Consider the following 20985-nt stretch of genomic DNA (forward strand, 5'->3'; position numbering starts at 1 on the left):
GGCTCCCTCAAAACTTGTGACATCGGTGGCATTGTGCTGTGTGATAAAACTGCACATTTTAGAGTGGCCTTTTATTATGGCCGGCCTAAGGCACACCTGTGCAATAATCATACTAATCAGCATCTTGATATGCCACACCTGTGAGGTGGATGGATTATCTCGGCAAAGGAGAAGTGCTCACTAACACAGATTTAGACAGATTTGTGAACAATATTTGAGAGAAATAGGCCTTTTGTGTGCATAGAAAAAGCTGTAGATCTTTAAGTTCAGTTCATGATAAATAGGGGCAAACACAAAAGTGTTGCGTTTATAATTTTGCTCAGTGTATTTTTTAATTTGTCCTTCATTTTTTGTTTATAGTGCAAACTAATAAAAACCGCAGAGGTAATCAAATACCATCAAAAGAAAACTCTATTTGTGGGGAAAAAAATTACATAAACTTTATTTGGGTACAGAAATGCATGACCGCACAATTGTCAGTTAAAGTAACGCAGTGCCGTATTGCAAAATATGGCCTGGTCATGAATCTTCCAGAGGTCAATGGATAATATGTATGAATGTTCGCTTGAAAGTCTGCTAGTGTATGGCCAATTTAAGGAAAACTTAGAGCTTCTGACATTGTCTTTATTTTACAGAAATTAAAACGTGACATAAATGTAACTATTTCCTATCTATCCAAGGCTATTAGAAAACCCGGTTGGTGTTAGGTTTTAAGTCACCTGCAACCTGGTCCCTTAGGGCTGCTACAGATAAAAGCACAAATGATTGAAGTAGGGTCACAAAGTTATTTTTTAACTGAAATCAGGCCCATTTTAATGGTATTATAATATTTACTGAAAATATATTTTCCAAACTGCTGTTACACAGACAACATACCCAAAAATGTCTACTCTGTGGCATCCGCAGCAATCAAATAACTCAATAGTACAGGAGGGCTAAAATGATGAAGCTATGTAATTTTAAAATGACACAGCTATTTTGTAGAGAGCCACACATCCTTATATGATAAGGTTATCCCACCACACTTATAAAGATGCAAGCTAGCTACTGTATATCAGTCATTGGTCTGGGGTGTAGATAAACGGTTATTAAAGCGTAGTTCCACCCAAAAGTGGAAGCTTCGCTTAGCTGCCTCCTCTCCCCCTCCGATGCCACATTTGGCACCTTTCAAAAAGAGGTATCCATCCCCACTTCTGAGATATTGATGCGGTGGGATCACTCAGAAGTTCGGCCCCCCTCTTCCTTCCCCACGACTGGGCCATTCAGAAAGCTCAGCGCGCTTTGCGAATGTGCAGTAGGGAACCGTTTATCCTACAGGCAATAACGGCAGCAGCACCCGAGAGCCAATGGAACCATCGGCTGGGGTGCTGACATCGCTGAATTCCAGGACAGGTGAGTGTCCCGATATTAAAAGTCAGCAGCTTTTTTGCTGGGAGGAAGGGGGCGGGGGGGAGGGGTGGAACTCCATTTTAAGTGACTAAGGCATGCAGCTCTATCCAGACTTAGAAAGTGCAGTTCTCCAACCATGATGTCTTGTTGCCATTACAGAGGGAAAATGGAGGACCAGCCTGTAGATTACCCATTTAAAGTGTTACTAAACCCAGGACCCTGCATTCACTATATCTGTTCTCCCACAGTACACAGAACATGGAACCTTTTCTCATCAGCAGTATATAGCAGTCTTGTAACTTCTATCAGTGTCCAGCCAAGCACTGGTTAAAGCTCGTAGCGGGAGTTTTTATTCACCTCTGACTGTCCTATGAGGCTGCAGGACCCCTGACCCTCTGTCTGGACAATGTGGATTGGCCCTGTGCTGATCATATGCACCCCCCCCCAAAAAAAAAACTCTCTACAATACACACCAAACTGAGCATGTGCAGAGTGCCCCCAAGGCTCTGTACTATCAGCAGATGAATTGGGGACCGTAAAAGGGGAGGATTAGAGAAGACAGAATCAAAGGTGGAGGATAAGATTAATCCCTTAGGTTCCACAGTGAGTATGTGTGAGTGAGTAACAAGCATGCTTTACTGCATATACAGACTGATTTTACTGTTGTGGGTTTAGTAACACTTTAATTTGGGGCTTACTGTATGCTGCAGAATCATAAGATTATTATTATTAAGCCCCAGAGTTTGGCTGCTGTCTGGGGGGGGGGGTATTTAATAACAATGCAGTGAACCTTTAAAATCATATGCTATCTCTATTTATGTATATTATTATACATATATGTTGTTTTGTTAATACAGCCATACAGATAAAAGGCGTATTTACCCGTTGCCACAAGTCATATATATATATAAAAGAATACATTGGGAAAGCACCAGTGTTTTGGCAGGCCAGTTTCCTCTGAAATACTTTTGAATATTTTATGTAAGCCTCACAAAAGAAGAACAAACGGTTATGATATGTTTCTGTAACCCAGCAAAGCATTAAAAGCAAGAGGCTTGTGATTTACATAACATCCATATTACTAAGCAAAGCTTAGAAGTAGTGGCTGCCTAAAGCAGTGACAATGCATGCACTTCTCTCATGCCAAGGAATACAGATGCCCAAAGCTCCGCAAGCTGGTGGAAGCAAGGGAATGTCTGTAAATACCTACAAATATTTCTTATTTTCATAGACATCATGCAGCTTGAGAACGTGGGGATGCTCAATCAGCTTCAGGATAGCAATCTCTCTTTCCACCTGCCGGAGAAAAATTGAAGGACAGAGGTCAATGTAAAAGAACTTGTAAGATTAAATTTAAAAAAAAAAAGCAATTCACCAATGCTTCCTGCGTGTTGTAAAACGTGTTCCTTTTTAACTATAGAGCAAAAATCCTATACACACTTATGTATGCATGTAAAAAAAGTAATAAACATAATCATAATAAAATTTGATCTTTTAAAAATGATAAAACACACAAACAAAATACATACATAAATAGGTAAAAGACATTTAAAAAGTTTCACTGTGCAGATAAAATGATCACAGCTAAATCTATTCTGTGGGCTTGGTTACTGAACTTATGCCATGATGAAATGGTATAGGTGAATATGTAATAAGCAAGGATTCCATGATTAGGAGTGATGGGAACTGCTGCCTCCCTAAAACAAACTTCACAATGTGAAATCTGCAATAATACATTCAAAGAAAGGGAAATGACGCTGTTCTATGCAACCAAACTATAATGAATAAAAAAACTCACGAGTGATAAATGTGGGGTGATAAAAGTTTAAATGTGATACAGGGGAAAAGCTTCCCAAAAACAGGTAAAATGCTGTGTAGACCAAATGTAAAAAGCCGTGTGGAGGCTACTGTGGTAAGTCCAGCAAAAACAGTAAAGACATTATCTAATATGATATAAAAAATATATATAATAACAATATATATATATATATATATATATATATATATATATATATATATATATATACATACATATATGAATGATAATGAAATATGAAACAATGTCTTTTGACGAAACGCGTAAGATGGCACCTGGTACACACTACGTCATTTCCGGCACTTCCAGTTTCTCTCAGTGTGGTCTGTGGAATGCACGCCGTCCAGACCCTGAGAGTGTCTTGTTTATTCCTTGCATGGCACTTGGAGCAATGGAGCTCCCCGCCTTGTTTTAACTAGGCTATTGCCTCTATATTTTTACAAATAAAATACTCCTTTTTATGGTGGTACGCTATGAGGGTCCATTTTTTCTGCTAAATTGTATGTGGATACCCGAACACCCCCAGCTCGCAGTGGAGAGAGGAGGATACTATTAGTGGTTCACTAATAGACTGCCCATACCCCACGATACGTCACTCACCCCTGGAGGGACCAGGATTCCAGGTGGAGACCCAATCAGTTGCATCAGGTAATGGAGGAGGATACATCCCGGGATTGAGCCACCAGGGATAGGAGTATATCCCACATATACGCCTTTCACCCCTGTAGGGGTAAGGCGCTCCGGTGAGTTCAAATACGAGAGGGGAGCACGGAAAGTCACCTATATATTTCTGGCACTGGAATCCTAAACAGACTGTCACCATTAATATATTTTTTTACTTTTTCAATTTGCACCAGTCACTTTGGGGATTTTTTATTATTTTTTATTTTTATCTATTTCATTTTTATTTTTTGATACATGGACATTAATCTATGCTATTGCACATTTATTGGACTTTTTGAATATATCAATATGTTTTTTGCATTTTAATATGTCTTTTGCACATTAATTGGGTTTCATATTTCATTATTATTATATATATATATATATATATATATATATATATATGTATATATATTGTTATTATATATATTTTTTATATCATATTAGATCATTTCTTTACTGTTTTTTGCTGGACTTACCACAGTAGCCTCCACACGGCTTTTTACATTTGGTCTACACAGCATTTTACCTGTGTTTGGGAAGCTTTTCCCCTGTATCACATTTAAACTTTTATCACCCCATATTTATCACTCATGTGAGTTTTATATTCATTATAGTTTGGTTGCATAGAACAGCGCCATTTCCCTTTCTTTGAATTTATAGGTGAATATGTAACACTAATAAAATAACTATTTCTTTTGTCTGGAAAACTCCCATTGAAGTAAAGTTGGAACATTTCTTAGTAAATTGACAAAAAATAGTCTTATTTTTCTGAAATAAGTCTGAAATGCATTGACCAAAAGCTAACAAAGATAAAGTGTTATGCACCCACAGAAACCTTTATATGGAAATCAAAGAATCTTTCTATGAAATGTTATTATTCTAATTATAGTTACAAAGATATTAGTAAGGTTGGGGAAAAAAGAAGAAAAAAGCTCATCAAACTCAGTTTCTCTTGGATCAATTCCCTGAAATAAAATGTTACCATATGTGTAGTAGTTATAACTTTAGATATGACTATTGTGAAAAAAACAAATTTCTCTATTATATTATTATTTCTGCAATTGCTACCTTAGGCCCCTTTCACACAGGCACCTCTGCCGGATCGACTTTGCTTGCTGAGCGGGGGATCATTCTGCTGATCCCCGCTGAGCAGGTGGATGACAGATTTGTCTCCGTTCACTGTGCAGAGTGGAGACAGACCCAGTCCCGCTCTCCTCTATGGGAAAATCGGGTGAAAACTAACTGCCTGTCCGTTTTCATCCGATCATATTGTATCTGATCCAATCCGCCAGACAGATGGAAAATAGGACCATCATCCATCTGGATTTTGCAGACAGGATCGGATAGCGGCAGATGTCACAACATGTCGGACATTTCACCTCTAAGGTTCGATCAGGTCCGCCTGAAAAGCTGACAGGCAGACCTGATCATACAGCCCGTGTGAAAGGAGCCTTACAGTGTAACTGCCCTCTCCCAGGTCTGGTAGTCACCTGTCCCTGATCCAGTGACTAAGTCACACAAGTGCCAAAACCTTCCTGGCAAGGGCTACTCATGCACTACACACTCTGCATTCATTAATTCAAACTTTTACTTGGATACTCTTTAAGAATGAATGGAGAGTGCAGATTGCAAGGGTCCTGAAAGTGAAATTGGTGCATTAACACAAGAACAATGAGGCTCCATTCACATCTGTGTGTTTCCTTGTATTTCAGAAATGCACTGCACCAATAATCACATTTAAAAACGCACCAAGCTCCGCTCTAAAAAATTCCTGAAGCTTCTTTGGGGCAATTGTTGCGTGTAGGGAAGCCCATTCAGGTGGAAGGTGGATGGGCTGCCCTATGTGTGATGAGTGAAAATGCTCGAAAACGCCTCCCCCATCGCTAAAAATAAAAATGCATGGGGGAATGTGAGTTCCCGCTATGCAGAGATGTGAACAGGGCTTGACAGTTGAGTGTTTCTGTCCACTCCCTCCTATGTACTTGTATAAAGATGGCAATACACTATGCAATCTGATTGTATATTGTGTATTTAATGAGAAGGGTGATGATTGATTGCATTTCATTTAAAAAAAACGTGCAGCTGGCAATGGGTGGGTAGGTAAGAGGGTGGATGATGCAAGGTGTAAGCTATTGAGGTCAGCTGGTCAACTCCTTCCTGTGTCATGACCTAAAGTCTGACCAGGAAGTAAGGCAAAACTAATGGATATGTTTGGAAACATGGATGAGGACAAGTGAAGTAAGTGTCTGTAGAATTCATGGAAAGCGCTGATATTTTTGCAAAAAAAGTACATTAATGCTATATTGGTACATAGGGGAGCTGGAATTTAGTAAAAAAAAAAGAGAAAAAAGGTGAACTTATTCTTTAAGCTTTAACAAAAATTCTGGAAGCTTATCAGTTTCTATGCTGAGCTGTACCAGATTTTGCAGTTTTGTAGATTAATCCCAATGTGTATATTAGCATTAAATGTGTTTATCATAACCCTTCTTGAAGCATTTTTCTGTGCAGATCTCTGGTGGCATGAAAGCAGCAATTTAAAGCATAACCTCCTGTGCTCTGGTGTGGTGCTTAGGGGTAAGATGGACTCTCGTCTCGACAGAGCACACTTGTGTTGCTGCCCTCAAGGACTGTTGGTATCCTTGCACAAACTACAAAACAACAAGAGAGAGCGCACCGATCTAGTGCATTATCATAACTCAATTTTAATTAAAAAAGTAAAAAACAAGTGGGTACTCACAAACACATGTTTTACGTGAGCATGTCTAAAAATACAGATGAGACCAACTGGGAATGGCATTGGATGGCATGTGTTTCGAGGGTCACGCCCTCTTCTTCAGAGTCCCAGGAGTTATGATAATGCACTAGGTCGGTGCGCCCTCTCTGTTGTAGTTTTGTGGCATGAACTCAGCACCCCAGTGCTGTCCAGACAAATGGTACAGAGATTACTGGACTAATACAATGTGAACGCGCACTGCTCATTGTTACCCCACCGTCCAGCAACTTTGGCATGATGACTTCATATGCTGTAGCTCAAGGAGCTCATGAGTGTGTTCTTGGCAGCTTACAGTAGGCACTATTGTGCAGGTGAGGAAATGCTGGGTGTCGAGGACATCAAAAGAGGACAAGCAACTAATGTGTCTATGCAAATAGTGCAATGTTATTATTCTGAGGGGCATGGGGCATTTTAAATAGGATGGCTACATCTTAAAGGATAAGTTCAACTTTGTAAAAAAAAAATTAAATGTACATCTTTTTTCAAGTAAAACATTTACATTTTCTTTTTTTACTAGGAGCCTACAAAATAGATCACGTGTGCAATGCAGGGCTCTTGCAGGCTGCCTGTGTAAGCTGCCTGCTTGTACCTCCTACGAGCAGGCAGTTACACACCGACAGGAAGCAAAAATTAACTACCTAGAGTGCTCAACAGTGCCCTGGTAGTTCATTGAGAACTACAAGTCGAAAGCCACAAAGACTGTTGGTACTTGTAGTTCTCCCATTCACAGAACTCTGTGAATGACGTGGCCAGGTGGGCAGAGCCCCATACGGCTCCATTGTAAAAAAAAAAATTGTGACAGCGAGTGTGGGGAGAAGATCCCCCGCTCGCTGTCACAATGATGGATCAGTAGTGAGGTGGGAGTGCGGGTTTGCTGCTGCATCTGTAACATATACTGTATATATAAATGATATTTTGCGCTAAATAAAGGATACTTGCTTTTTATTGATTTTGTATTGATTTTTCTGATGTTTTTTATGTGTTGAACTTAGACCCCTTTCACACTGGGGCGGTTTGCAGGCGTTATTGCGCTAAAAATAGCGCCTGCAAACCGCCCCTAAACAGCCTCCGCTGTTTGTTCAGTGTGAAAGCCCGAGGGCTTTCACACTGAAGCAGTGCGCTGGCAGGAGAAGAAAAAATCTCCTGTCAGCCGCTTCTTTGGAGCGGTGAAGGAGCGGTATATTCACCACTCCTAAACCGCTCCTGCCCATTGAAATCAATGGGACAGCGCGGCTATACCGCAGTAATACCGCGGCTATAGCCGCGCTATACGAGGGGTTTTAACCTTTTTTCGGCTGCCAGCGGGGGGTTAAAACCGCACCGCTAGCGGCCGAATACCGCGGTAAAACAGCGCTAAATATAGCGCTGTTTTACCGCCGACGCCCCCTACCGCCCCAGTGTGAAAGGGGCCTTAGTGTTGGGTCACAGTATATTTTTAGCAATTTTTGTAATTGACAGCGCAATCTTTTATTATTTATTATTTTATTATTATTTATTATTATATAGTGAAAAGTATAAAAGTTTTGGGACGCTTGCCTTTATATGCACATGAACTTTAATGGCATCTCAGTCTTAGTTTGTAGGGTCCAATATTGAGTTGGCTATAACAGCTTCAACTCTTCTGGGAAGGCTGTCCACAAGGTTTAGGAGTGTGTCTTTGGGAATGTTTGACCATTCTTCCAGAAGCGCATTTGTGAGGTCAGGGACTGATATGGACTAGAAGGCCTGGCTCTAAAGTCTCCGCTCTAATTTATCCCAAAGGTGTTCTATCAGGTTGAGGTCAGGACTCTGTGCAGGCCAGTCAAGTTCCTCCACCCCAAACTTGCTCATCCATGTCTTTATGAACCTTGCTTTTTATACTGGTGAACAGTCATGTTGGATCAGGAAGGGGCCATCCCAAAACTGCTCCCACAAATTTGGGAGCATGACATTTGTCCAAAATGTCTTGGTATGCCTTAAGAGTTCCCTTCACTGGAACTAAGGGGCCAGGCCCAACCCCTGAAGAACAAGCCCACACCACAATCCCCCCTCCACCAAATGATTTGGTGGAAAAGACATGGATGAGCGAGTATGGGGTGGAGGAACTTGACTGGCCTGCACATAGTCCTCCTGACCTCAACTCGATAGAACTCCTTTGGGATGAATAGAGCGAAGACTGTGAGCCAGGCCTTTTCGTCTAACATCAGTGCCTGACCTCACACATGCGCTTCTGGAAGAATGGTCAAACATTCCCATAGACAAACTCCAAACCTTGTCGACAGCCTCCCAAAAAGAGTTGACACTGTTATAGCTGCAAGGGTGGGCCAACTCAATATTGAACCCTACGGACTAAAACTGGGATGCCGTTAAAATTGAGTGCAAAGGCAGGCGTCCCAATACTTTTAGCAATATAGTGTGTATATATATATCTCATAGCTCCCAACTGTCCCTGATTTGGAGGGACTGTCCCTGATTTGGAGCAAGGTCCCTCTGTCCCTCACTCCTCCTCATTTGTCCCTCATTTTAGTCTGATCTATATAGTTGTATCTAAAATGCACTTTTTATCTTTCAAAAACTGTTTCCCAGTGCTAAACCTTTCATCTGATTTCTAAATTGCTGAATTTGTACATTTTAAAAGCCAATATAAAGGAATAGTAGTGGTAAAAAAAGTCCTTGTGGATTTAATTAACCTTTTTTTGGGTTCATTCTCCTTTAAGGGGGTGTGGCAGGGGGCGTGTCCTATGCCTACATACATTTGTTAGTAGGTGTCCCTCATCTCAAAATGTTGGGAGGTATGATATCTATATATCTATCGATATATAGATATATCTATAAATATATATACACAAATATACACATATTTATTTTTTTATTTTTATACTACTAAATGCGGTGATCAGCGACCTATAATGGGACTGCAATAGTGCCGGTGGCAGTCTGACACTATAATACTATACACTATCACAAAACTAATTACATAGTTAAATAGTAGGTGAGGTTGAAAAAAGAGACAAGTCCATCAAGTCCAACCCATGTGTGTGATTATATGTCAGTTCTCCCCGCTGAGACCACCGCCTGTGGAAGGGAATACCACATTCTTGCCGCTCTTACAGTAAAGAACCCTCTACGTAGTTTGAGGTTAAACCTCTTTTCTTCTAATTTTAATGAGTAGCCACATGTCTTGTTAAACTCCCTTCCACAAAAAAGTTTGATCCCTATTGGGTCACCAGTACGGTATTCATAGATTGAAATCATATCCCCTTTCAAGCGTCTCTTCTACAGAGAGAATAAGTTCAGTGCTCGCAACCTTTCCTCATAACTAATATCTTCCAGACCATTTATTAGCTTAGTTGCCCTTCTTTGTGCTCTATTTCCAGTACATACTGCCTGAGGACTGGTGCCCAGAACTGGACAGCATACTCTAGGTGCGGCCGGACCAGAGTCTTGTAGAGCGGGAAAATTATTATTTTATCTCTGGAGTTGATCCCCTTTTTAATGCATGCCAATATTCTGTTTGCTTTGTTAGCAGCAGATTGGCATTGCATGCCATTGCTGAGCCTATCATCTACTAGGACCCCCAGGTCCTTTTCCATCCTAGATTCCCCCAGAGGTTCTCCCCCCAGTGTATAGATTGCATTCATATTTTTGCCACCTAAGTGCATTATTTTACATTTTTCTACATTGAACCTCATTTGCCATATAATTGCCCACCCCATTTATTTGTTCAGATATTTTTGCAAGGTTTCCACATCCTGCGGAGAAGTTATTGCCCTGCTTAGCTTAGTATCGTTCGCAAATATAGGGATTGAAATGTTTACCGCATCCTCCAGGTCATTTATGAACAAAATAAATAGGATTGGTCCCAGCAGAGAACCCTGGGGGATCCCACTACCCACCTCTGACCATTCTGAGTACTCCTCATTTATCACCACCCTCTGAACTTGTCCTTGTAGCCAGTTTTCAATCCATATACTCACCCTATGACACTGACTGGGAAGGGGTTAAAAAACGAGGGCGAACGAGTGCACATGCTCGGGGCTCTGAAAATGGCCACTTGAGCAGGGAGCTCCTCACCACCCCAGCACAGCGGCGCCCATAGCACCTTACACAGCACTCCGGGAACGGAGATTCTGACAGGTACGGCACCCTCTAACACCCGGGAACCCCCTATGTCCAGATCCGCTGACAGGAGAGACCTCAAGGAACAAGGCGAAGTCAAAGAAAGCTAAAGATAACTCTCCTATCAAACAAAGGAAAGTTTTTGACAGCTACAAAACCTTTAATCTAGACATTCTCATGCTACAAGAGACTCATTTTCCTGTATGATATAGTCCCAAATTCATCCCCTCACACTTCTGCCAGCTCTGGTGTCCACAGGACATCCGCTTGCTCACTTGTTTCACAATCTAGATTCCCCCCCCCAGGCCTAGATATTAAATGCTTCAAGTGGTGGCTGGACAAAGGCCTATACCGTATGAGACACTTCTACACCTCCAAGGGACCTATCACGCTTAGCCAATGCATTAGCAAATTAGAACTCCCCGTCTCTGAAAGGAAGGACAAACCGCTTCATGAACTTTGATGTGGACAGGCCATGGAGCAAAGGGGAGGCATCTCCGTAATCTATTTATCATTCACTCTCCCGACAGACAAATCCTCATATATGACATCCTGGGAGGCTGACTTCCAAAGCCAATGGGACCTGGAGACCATGTGCTAAAACTTTCAAAGAAATCCTAAACGTTTCCCTAATTGAGGTCAGCTTAAAGGTCCTAACCAGATGGTACCTAACCCCCACCAGACTTGCGTCCATTTACCCCTCTGCAGACCCGTTATTTTTCAGAGGCTGCCAACACCTGGGATTGATGGCGCATATTTGGTGGGAGTGCCCTAGAATTCGCTCATTCTGGAACAAAATCTTTAACCTTATCTACAAGGTTACCAAATGCCTGGTCCCCAGGTCCCCATCAGTGGAACTTTTCAATGCCCATATCCCACAGATCCCCAAAGCTAAACAAAAACTGATTCACTTAATTTTGTTAAGAGCAAAACTCACCATTGCCAAAACCTGGAAACAGACCAAAACTTCCATCACGGTAGCTAGAAGGAAAATTTGGTGGATAATGGCCCAGTAAAAACTAGCCAGTATTGTAGCAGACACAACTCAGAATTTTGAAATGATATGGGAACTCTGGGCCCTCTTCGTAGGTGTTTCTACCAAGTCTACATTCTTCCACAGCCTAGTGTTTGGCACATACCCTTCTTCTTCTTCTCTTCCTTCTTTATATTTCTCCTATACCCTTCTCACCTTACTTCAGATAGTTTTACGTCCGGAGATGATCCATGTTTTGGTTCATAATCTTTTGCAGAAATGTGAACGCAAAGGTCTGGCAAGTCTTCCCTAAGTGTTGTCCAGATGTTAATTCCCCCAGTGATAGTCCTTTTTAGGAGGCCTCGAGACGGGGCTGAGGGGGTGGAGGGGAAATTCCCCCCCTGGCACAGGATGATCCCATTAGGGGTGCCAGGAGCAGGGAGGACCCCTTTCCTCTGCCGAAGCTATTCCCCTCAGGGCTTTATCCCATGACTAACCTATCTGGGGGACCACCTTAACTCCCTATCTCCTTGCCTGCAAATGTATTTTACAGACCTGTTAATGTCATTTTTCTATTTGTTTGACCTTTCACATTTCCAGTGCAGAGTCATTTTTCACATTATGTTCTATGTCATGTTACTACGCTATTTTTTTTCTAATTGAAAAATAAAATTGTAACAACACCCTGAATATGAAAGGGGTTAAAGCCGTTTAGGACATTCCATACCCAAACACAAAGGCATCTACCGAACATTCCGATCAGCCAAACAAGAAACCCATACGAATAATTCTCCCCCCAAGTACGAGACAAGGCTCTGTCTTGAAGTTCATGTTATACAGATCCCATTTCAAAACACTTCCCCCCACCCTTGGAAAACAGGGCGGGTTAAACTGTCCAATGACAACAGACACACAGGTCAGGTGTGTATAACTTCTGATCAGTAAACAGTCTTAGCAGGGGGGCTGCTGGAGGAATCCCCCCTCCCTCCATAGAGATAAACATCCCATAATATCCAGAGCAGACAGACACAATAGAATATTGGAATACAGCCACACCCTAACCCATCACAGCAAAGAGTCTACAACAAAATGAGACAATATACAATATATACATATATACAAGATTGAGTCTGATTAGTACAGATCAGACTGGATTTCTCATTAACCTCACAAAGAGTATTGTTCCCTTAAAATCCAGGGCCCATAATCAGAAGGCAAGAGGCTTGCATTCAGTCCTCTCCAAAAGCCTCTGTCCCGGCTAGGTCTGTCACAAAAATCTTTTGAAAGTAAAAATGAGGGCAAACAAGGGGTTAAACGTGTGCCTAACTTTGGGGATGTGTAAAGTGTGCTGCTTTTAGTTATAGGTCGCTAAGTTTCTGATCCCTGATTTGCAGGGATGAGAAACAGAGATTTTTGTCTCTGTACAGAGCTCTGCATTGATTGTCACAGGGCTATGCAGGTCCCAGCCATGAATCATTGGCCGAGACATGTTGACAGGCTACCGCTGTGTACAATCACAGCAGGTGCTAGCGGGGGGGGGGGGGGGGCGCAGGCGTGCGCCCTAAAAACCTGGAATTAAGCAGTGACATACAGGTACATGGATTTGCCTACAGCGGCCTATCGTCTGTAGTACATTGGCAGGTGGGAAGTGGTTAACCAGAGAGAAAGTGAAAACAGACAACAATAAAGAGCTGACAGAGGTTCCAGCCTTTCCCTATTTACCTTAAAAAAAAAAATTTTTTACTTCTGTCTGTGATGCTGTTGGAGAGTTTCCCTCTCTTCCTGTCTGCTGAAAAGGTTATTCCCAGGGCAGAAAATGAGAGGAAATCATTCTGGGCCCAGGAGATCAGTAAAACCATGACAGGAGTTCTAATCCTTTTCCATGTTATCCAAAAAAAAAAGGTTTCCTGGTGTTCTTGCCAAAGTGCAGGTATAAAGGGAATGTATACTAGTTTCAGTTATTTTTTTTGATAAATATGTAAGCAGATCAACTTGATGTAAATTATCTGATAATATGTTCTAATGTTGTAAAAACTTTGTTTCTTGGTATAATTTGTAATCATGTCTGCACACAGGGGCAGCCATATTTACTGAGAATAATTAGCAATGAGGATGTGAAAATAAGAACCAAGCAGGGAAATGTCCAATTTAGTGACCAAGCAGAAGAAATGGGGCTTGTTCATCATTTTAGAAGAACAGGTGAGACAATTACGAAAGCAGCTTTTGACTGCAAACCCCCAAAGCAGTTGATGCAGTGGTAGGGCGAAGCTGACATGGAAGAGTACGGTGTTAAAAGAAGCAAACAGCATGGGCCAAACCTAGAAAGAAATAAAGCTTCAGGCTAAGAAAATGAACAGATGGACAAAATCTGCAGAGGTCCTATGAGTCTCAATGGAATTAAAGGGAACCATGTATTTCCATCTACAATCCACCATGATTTAAAACTTGGAAATGATAACTGCACTATGTACATACTAAAACTAAAACTTTCTGTGTAGTATAAACCATCCTTCTTGTGGAAAGTAAGCTGTTAAAAGACACAAGAAGCTTCCCTGTAGCTCATATAACCTATAGCCATTTTATTTTAAAGGCTGACAAGAGTGCACTGAACCAGCAATTACTTTTACTTATAATAGATTTTAAAATATAACTACTATTTTAATGTATAACTAAGGACAAAACTTTTTCTTTAGTTTTGAACATAGGTTTGAGTGGAGAGGGATTAAAACACCTTTCAGTTTTTATTGCTGTCTGTGCCTATGTTAAAGGGGTTGTGCACCCTCATGGTTTTTCACTGCAATGCATTAAGGTGAAAAACCTTCTGTGGTGCTGCAGCACCCCCAAACCCCCCGTTTTACTTACCTGACCCTGATCTTTCTCCAGCCGGGAACGAGCACACCAGCTCTACCTGGTGTCTCGTGTGCTGATTGGATAGATTGATAGCAGCGCAGCCATAGGCTCCCGCTGCTGTCAATCAAATCCAATGATGTGGCGCCAGGGGCGGGGCCGAGTCCTGCATTCTGTTTGAATGGACACAGATGTGGGACTCGGGAGTGCCCGCACGGGTGTCCACCAAGGAGAGCGCTTCCCCAACATGGACACTCGATGTGGGGAGGAGCCACCAGCGCCGCTGAGGGACCCCAGAAGAGGAGGACCGGGGCCACTCTGTGTAAAACGAACTGCACAGTGGAGGTAAGTATGACATGTTTGTTTTTTTTTGTTTTTTTTAAACAAGGGTTTACAACCCCTTTAGAGATTCACCCTCTCTATTTCTCATGTTTACCATTATCATTGAAAGTGAAAGTAAAAAAAAAATCCCAAACTGTCCCCAGAAAAGTAATAGAGGGGAAATATTCCAATGGGGACACTGATTCTGGTGACCTGGGGGTCCTCAAGGAATTCCCTTAATTTTCATGGAATTCCTCTCTCTTCCTGTTTGGCTATGGTACAGGAAGTTAAGTTAGATCTTTGAAATGGTGAAAAGAACTCTCACAGGGGTTTTAACCCTCCCTTGCTCTATCCAAAATGAAAAAAATATTTTTGCCTAATGTTCTACTTTAAGGATATGGTTTAAAGAAAATCTATCATTATATTTTTTACAGTTCTGAGCCCTATAGCACAAAGTACATGTAGTCATTTGTCCCATGTTTCTAAGCACTTTCTAACTCTGACCTGCTCCCCTCCCCTGCGGCCAATCCAACAACAGCTATAAAGGAGATTTTTGATTCAAAGCTGCAGCTTGTCTCAGCTGTGAGCCCTTTCTCGAGACAAGCAACGTCAAGATGAATGCAGAGGCTGACACACCCTCCTCTCCCACTGTATTCCTCTTGTCGTTGTTTGTCTTGAGAAAGTGATCATAAGCAAGATATGCTGGAGCTGTGAATCAGCCATCCCTATTCATAGCTGTTGTCAAATTAGCTGCAGCAAAAGGTGGTGGTGGGGCGAAGCCTCTTAGGCCTCACAACTGGGGTTAGAAAGCACTATGAAACAATGGACAAAGTATTACGTGTATGGACATAACATATGGGACATAACTAAAAAATATAATGATAAATCTTTTTTAATTTATTCTGTTTTCAGAAAAGCCTTTGTCAACTTTTCAATAGGGTTGAAAAGGGTAAAACACCTGGCAGGTTTTTCTTGCTGTCTGTGCCCCCGCTGGGTAGATTCACCCCCTTTGTTTGTCCTAGTAACCACTGTCCCCAGAACAGAAGTGATAGCAAATTCAACATTGCACAGTTATAACTAGAAGAGAAGAAGGGAAATCTTCCAGTGGGGACACTGGTTACAACTGTCTAATTTTTTCACACTTTCACAATATCTCCAAATGACACATACAGCAAAAATAAAACCAGATAGAGATTTTAACCATTCCCCACTCTATGACCAAAAAAGTATGGCTTTGGATATACTTTAATGCCTTATGGTTTTATACTTTAATGACTGCCTACAGTTATCTTTTTCATGCCAGCACTGTGTAGCTTTTTAAACGTTACACAGTGACTATGTACATCTTGTATAGATAAAAGAAGGTTTGGCATATATAAACTGACTTGCCCTTAAGAAAATGTACTGATAGTGATGTGTCAGATGTCATATATGACCTTATATATGAAAATTACTCTTCTCTGTTTCCGTCAGCTAACACTCTCAACTCATGTTTTAGCACTGCAGCTATTGGTATGAACCAGTCATTGTAACATTTTATGTTATATCCTAAACACTTACAGTGGGCTCGATTCACATCTGTGCATGTTGCTTTTGAGCATTTCTGCAGTGCTTTCTGCGGTGCTTGCCACGTTTTTGAACACGCGTTTTTACCGCGATCATGCGCATGGGAGCCACCGGTAACTGCACAGTCTAACTGAAGCAACGGCACGTACTGCCTTTACTTCAGTGCGCATGTGCCGATGACGTTGGCACATGCAAATACAGGGGATATCTCCTAAACCATGCAGGTTTAGGAGATATCCTGGGTAGCTACAGGCAAGCCTTATCATAAGCTTACCTGTAGCAAAAAGTGATCTGTAAGGGTTTACAACCACTTTAACAACCCATGAGTCATCAGCTGTCAGCGGGCTTCCTGCTGAATGTAAAAAAAAAAATTGCCGCAAAAAAAACTAGTGAAAAAAACAGGGTCCATACCAGGCCCTTGGGTCTAGTATGGATTCAGAGGGGACCCCCCCACGCCAAAAGTTTTTTAAAAAATGGTGTGGGGTCACCCCCAAAATCCATACCAGACCCTTATCCGAGCATGCAGCCCTGCAGGTTAGGAAAGGGAGGGGACGAACGAGCGCCCCCCTCCTGAACCATATCAGGCCGCATGCCCTCAAAATGGGGGGGTGGGTGCTCTGGGGCAGGTGGGGCTCTGCGCCCCAAACTCCAAAGCACCTTGCCCCCATGTTGATGGGGACAAGGGCCTTTTTGCGACAACTCTTTTCCGGGGGTTGTTGGGGTCTGTGGGAGGGGGGCTTATCGGAATCACCCCCTATGTGAATGAGTATGGGGAGTATTTTTTTTGGGGGGGGGGTTAACAAACGCTTTAAGACAATGCGTAAGATACAGCAGTGTAAAACTGGCCAGCAGCAGGACAGTTTTAATCAGGGATGGGACAATAGACCAAATTGTACTAGAGACAAAGGGTATAAGAAGGTGTTTTACTAGGAAAATGAAAATACTGTCAGCAGCAGGAAAGCTTTATTAGGGATAATAGGTCTAACTTGTGCTTGCCTAACTTTTATTTTATAAAGGCAAAAGGGGATGTAGTGAATGAAAGTTTAGGTGCACACCATTCTTGCACTTAGGTTTTTCATCTTTCAAATGATGCAGCGGCTTGCTGGGATACCGCTAAGGACAGATGGTCAGTAAAAAGTGAATGCTCTGCTTTGAGAACCACAAACTTAAAAAAGCCCCCACCAACATAAATTAAAATTTTTAAAAATGCAAAAGAAATGAAACCACAGCATAACACTCCACTACAACAGAAAACTCCTAAATACTAACCCTTTCTTAAGAAAAAATACTATGGATAAGACAACAGCTAAAAGTGACTGCTGACCTCAATTGAACTGCAAAATAGAATGAAGAGCAAAAAAGCCCATAATAATGGGAACAGACATAGCAGAAAACCAATTTTATTTTCCTTGCATGTCCCCCTCGGATCTACAGCGACTGCACTTCCAAGTGCACTTGCAGTGCACTTGTAGTGCAAGGTGGATTTGCCTTTAGTAAATAACACCCACTGTATTTGTCTGTTTTATCCCATTTCGCTAAGGATCGCAGTGATCTATCGGCCTCCTGGATGGGTGTCATGCTTCCTTGATGACTTCTCTGCCTGGTTACCCTACTTTCTCTCCTTTGTAATACCCACTATCATTCTTGCTAATTTTAACATCCCCACTAATGTTAACAGTCCAGCTACATCCCAACTTTTTAACTTAACCTTTCCTTTGACACTGTCCTCCAATCACTCTGATGGTAATATCCTTGACCTTATTTTCTCCCATCTTTGCACCCTACAACCTCCCCAACACCCCCTTTCCTCTCTCTGACCACAACCTCATCACTTTCACAATGTCCTTGTCTCCAAACACCTGTCCCTCCAAGCAGAAGACATTTACCCACAGAAACCTTTGCCACGTTAATACTTCTCTTTTCTACTCTGCAACTGACAACCTCCATGACACAATCTCATCCCTGTCTTGCACTAACCTGGCCATGTTTGTCTACAACAGTTCACTTTCATCCACACTGGATTCTCTTGCTCGTCTCACTAAACAAAGTATCAGGCCCGATCATTACAACTGTGGCAGACTGACACCAGAAATCTTAAGAGACTTAGCCACGCACTGGAATTATTGTGGCGTAAAACCAAATCCCGGCAAGCATTCACCCTATATAAATTTGCCTTCCTAAAATACAATTCCTCCATCCATGCTGCCAAACAGCCTAGTTTGTCACACTTATTAATACTCTGTCCTCTAGTCCTTGTCGTCTCTTCTCTATTTTTATCTTTCTCCACCACCATCTCCACCCAGTAACTTGCTCACTGCTCGCTCACTGCTCGCTCACTGCTCTCGAGATTGCCAACCATTTCAAAAACAAGATTGATGCAATTTGTGGGGGGCATCTCCATTGCACAGTTATCTATCTCACTAACCCTACCAAACCACATCCAACACTTTCTTCTTTTGACCTTGCTACTACCAAAGAGGTCGCTAAGGTTTTCTCAGAAGCCCACCTTACCACCTGTCCCCTGGATCCTGTTCCCTCACAACTACTACAATCACCCTCTTCTATCCTATGCTCCATCACTACTGGCATCTTTCCCTCCCCTTTAAAATATGCACTGATCACTCCCATACTTAAAAAGCTCTCCCTGGACCCCACCAGCCTGAACAACTTAAGGCCCATCTCCTTAATACCGTTGCATAAAACTTTTAGAACACTAAAGCCGCGTACACACGATTGGATTTTCCGACGGGAAATGTTTGATGACAGGCTGTTGGCGGAAAATCCGACCATTTGTATGCTCCATCGGACAATTGTTGTCGGATTTTCCACGGACAAATGTTGGATGGCAGGTTTTAAAATTTTCCGCGGACAAAGGTATGTCATCGGATTTTCCGAGCATGTGTACACAAGTGCGTCGGACAAAAGTCCAAAGTACAAACACACATGCTCGGAAGCAAGGACAAGCCAGAAGCAGTCGGTTTTGTAAACTAGCATTCGTAATGGAGAATTAACATTCATGACGTGGCAAATTATGAAATCTCAAAATGCAGCGCACATTCTCTTCTTCTTTATTTGGATAATAATGAAGCTGCTTTGTTGGTGATACTGATGGAGCTATTGCAAACAAATTTTCAAAGGCTTTTTTTTCTAGTGATATCAAGAATAATATTATTATTATGCTTTTTTTTTTTCTTTTGGGGCAAGTTAACACAACACCGTTATCCCGTAGTTTTTAAGATCAAAGATATAACTATGTTGGTGTCCCTTGTGAATTTTACATTGTATTTTTTTAAATGTAACTGCCTACTCCCAAATTGTCATTTGAAGTAAAACACATAGCCAAGTATTACTCTCCACAATTTCTTTTATTGTGCATTAAAAAAAGAAAACAAATAAAATTAGACATGCTATTTGCCAATAGAACTTAACCAAAAAGTGCATTCTATGCATCTAAAAATACAGAAAACATAAAAAATCAAATCATTATTTTTCAACCAAAAAATAAAATAAAAGCCTCATGCATGTGTCCTGCTTCTTAATATAGGGGGTCAACAATGCCAAGAGTTGGTGAAAGCAGGGGTCCGTCATCCGGAGATAATTCCGAAAATCATCTGGATTATTCTCCTGGAGCTCCCGCAGCAAAGGCATATGACATAATTGGTCAAGATTAATAAAGCAACCAATTTTTAGTCCAAGAAATCCTCCTCCTCCTGTTCCTGGACTGGACTTGGGTCAAAACAATAACTCCAAGACCAATAATAAATAACACGTTATCTCCTCCGATTCCGCAACATGGCTGGTTGACGATAGGCCATTCAGAAACTAATTGAAAAGCACGAAATGAAAAGCGCAAACTGAAAAGTGCTTAATGAAAAGTGCGAACTGAAAAGCACGAATCAACACTCACCAAACTTCTACTAACACGAAATTAGCAGAAGGAGCCCAAAGGGTGGTGCTAAAGAGCTGAAAAAACACATAGTACGCCACTACGTTCGTGTTTGTTGGTCGACAATTCCTTGACGCTTGTATGCAAGACAAAATCCAGGCATGCGCCTTCGGACAAAAGTCCGAGATTTTGTCTGCGGAAAATCTGATTGTGTGTACTAGGCTTTAGGCTACAACCGTCTGAGTTTCTACCTCACTGACAACAACCTTCTTGACCCCTTACAGTCTGGCTTTTGCTTACTACACTCCACTAAAACTGCCCTACTGAAACTCACTAATGATCTACTAACTGCTAAAACCAATGGCTACTATTCCATACTCATACTACTAGACCTCTCTGCAGCCTTTGATACTGTTGACCATCCCCTCCTTCTCAAAATACTCCACTCGTGGCCTTCAAGACTCTGCTCTCTCCTGGTTCTCCTCCTACCTATAACAGCACTCCTTCAGTGGTACCTATAACTCTTTTTCCTCCTCTCCACTTCCTCTTTCTGCAGGGGTACCCCAAGGTTTTGTCCTCAGACCCTTCCTCTTCTACATATACACCTCCTCCTCTGGTCAATTGACAAACTCCCATGGCTTCCAGTACCA

At 41.8% G+C, this 20985-nt stretch overlaps 1 protein-coding gene across 7 annotated transcripts in view; it reads right to left on the reverse strand.

Annotated features, from left to right (window-relative positions):
* Positions 1–20985, reverse strand: part of LOC141110962 (serine/threonine-protein kinase BRSK2-like) — a 495524-nt gene that overhangs the window by 206409 nt on the left and 268130 nt on the right. For 6 of the 7 annotated variants that reach the window (XM_073602805.1, XM_073602806.1, XM_073602803.1 and 3 more), the window contains exon 3: positions 2600–2685. In XM_073602805.1, coding sequence (XP_073458906.1) covers positions 2600–2685 — 86 coding nt within the window. Of the gene's footprint in view, positions 1–2595; positions 2686–20985 lie in introns of all 7 variants that reach the window. The other variant, XM_073602807.1, reaches the window with a different exon arrangement.

The sequence above is a fragment of the Aquarana catesbeiana genome, linkage group LG10, assembly GCF_042186555.1.
Source record: "Aquarana catesbeiana isolate 2022-GZ linkage group LG10, ASM4218655v1, whole genome shotgun sequence".
NCBI classification, from domain to species: Eukaryota; Metazoa; Chordata; class Amphibia; order Anura; family Ranidae; genus Aquarana; species Aquarana catesbeiana.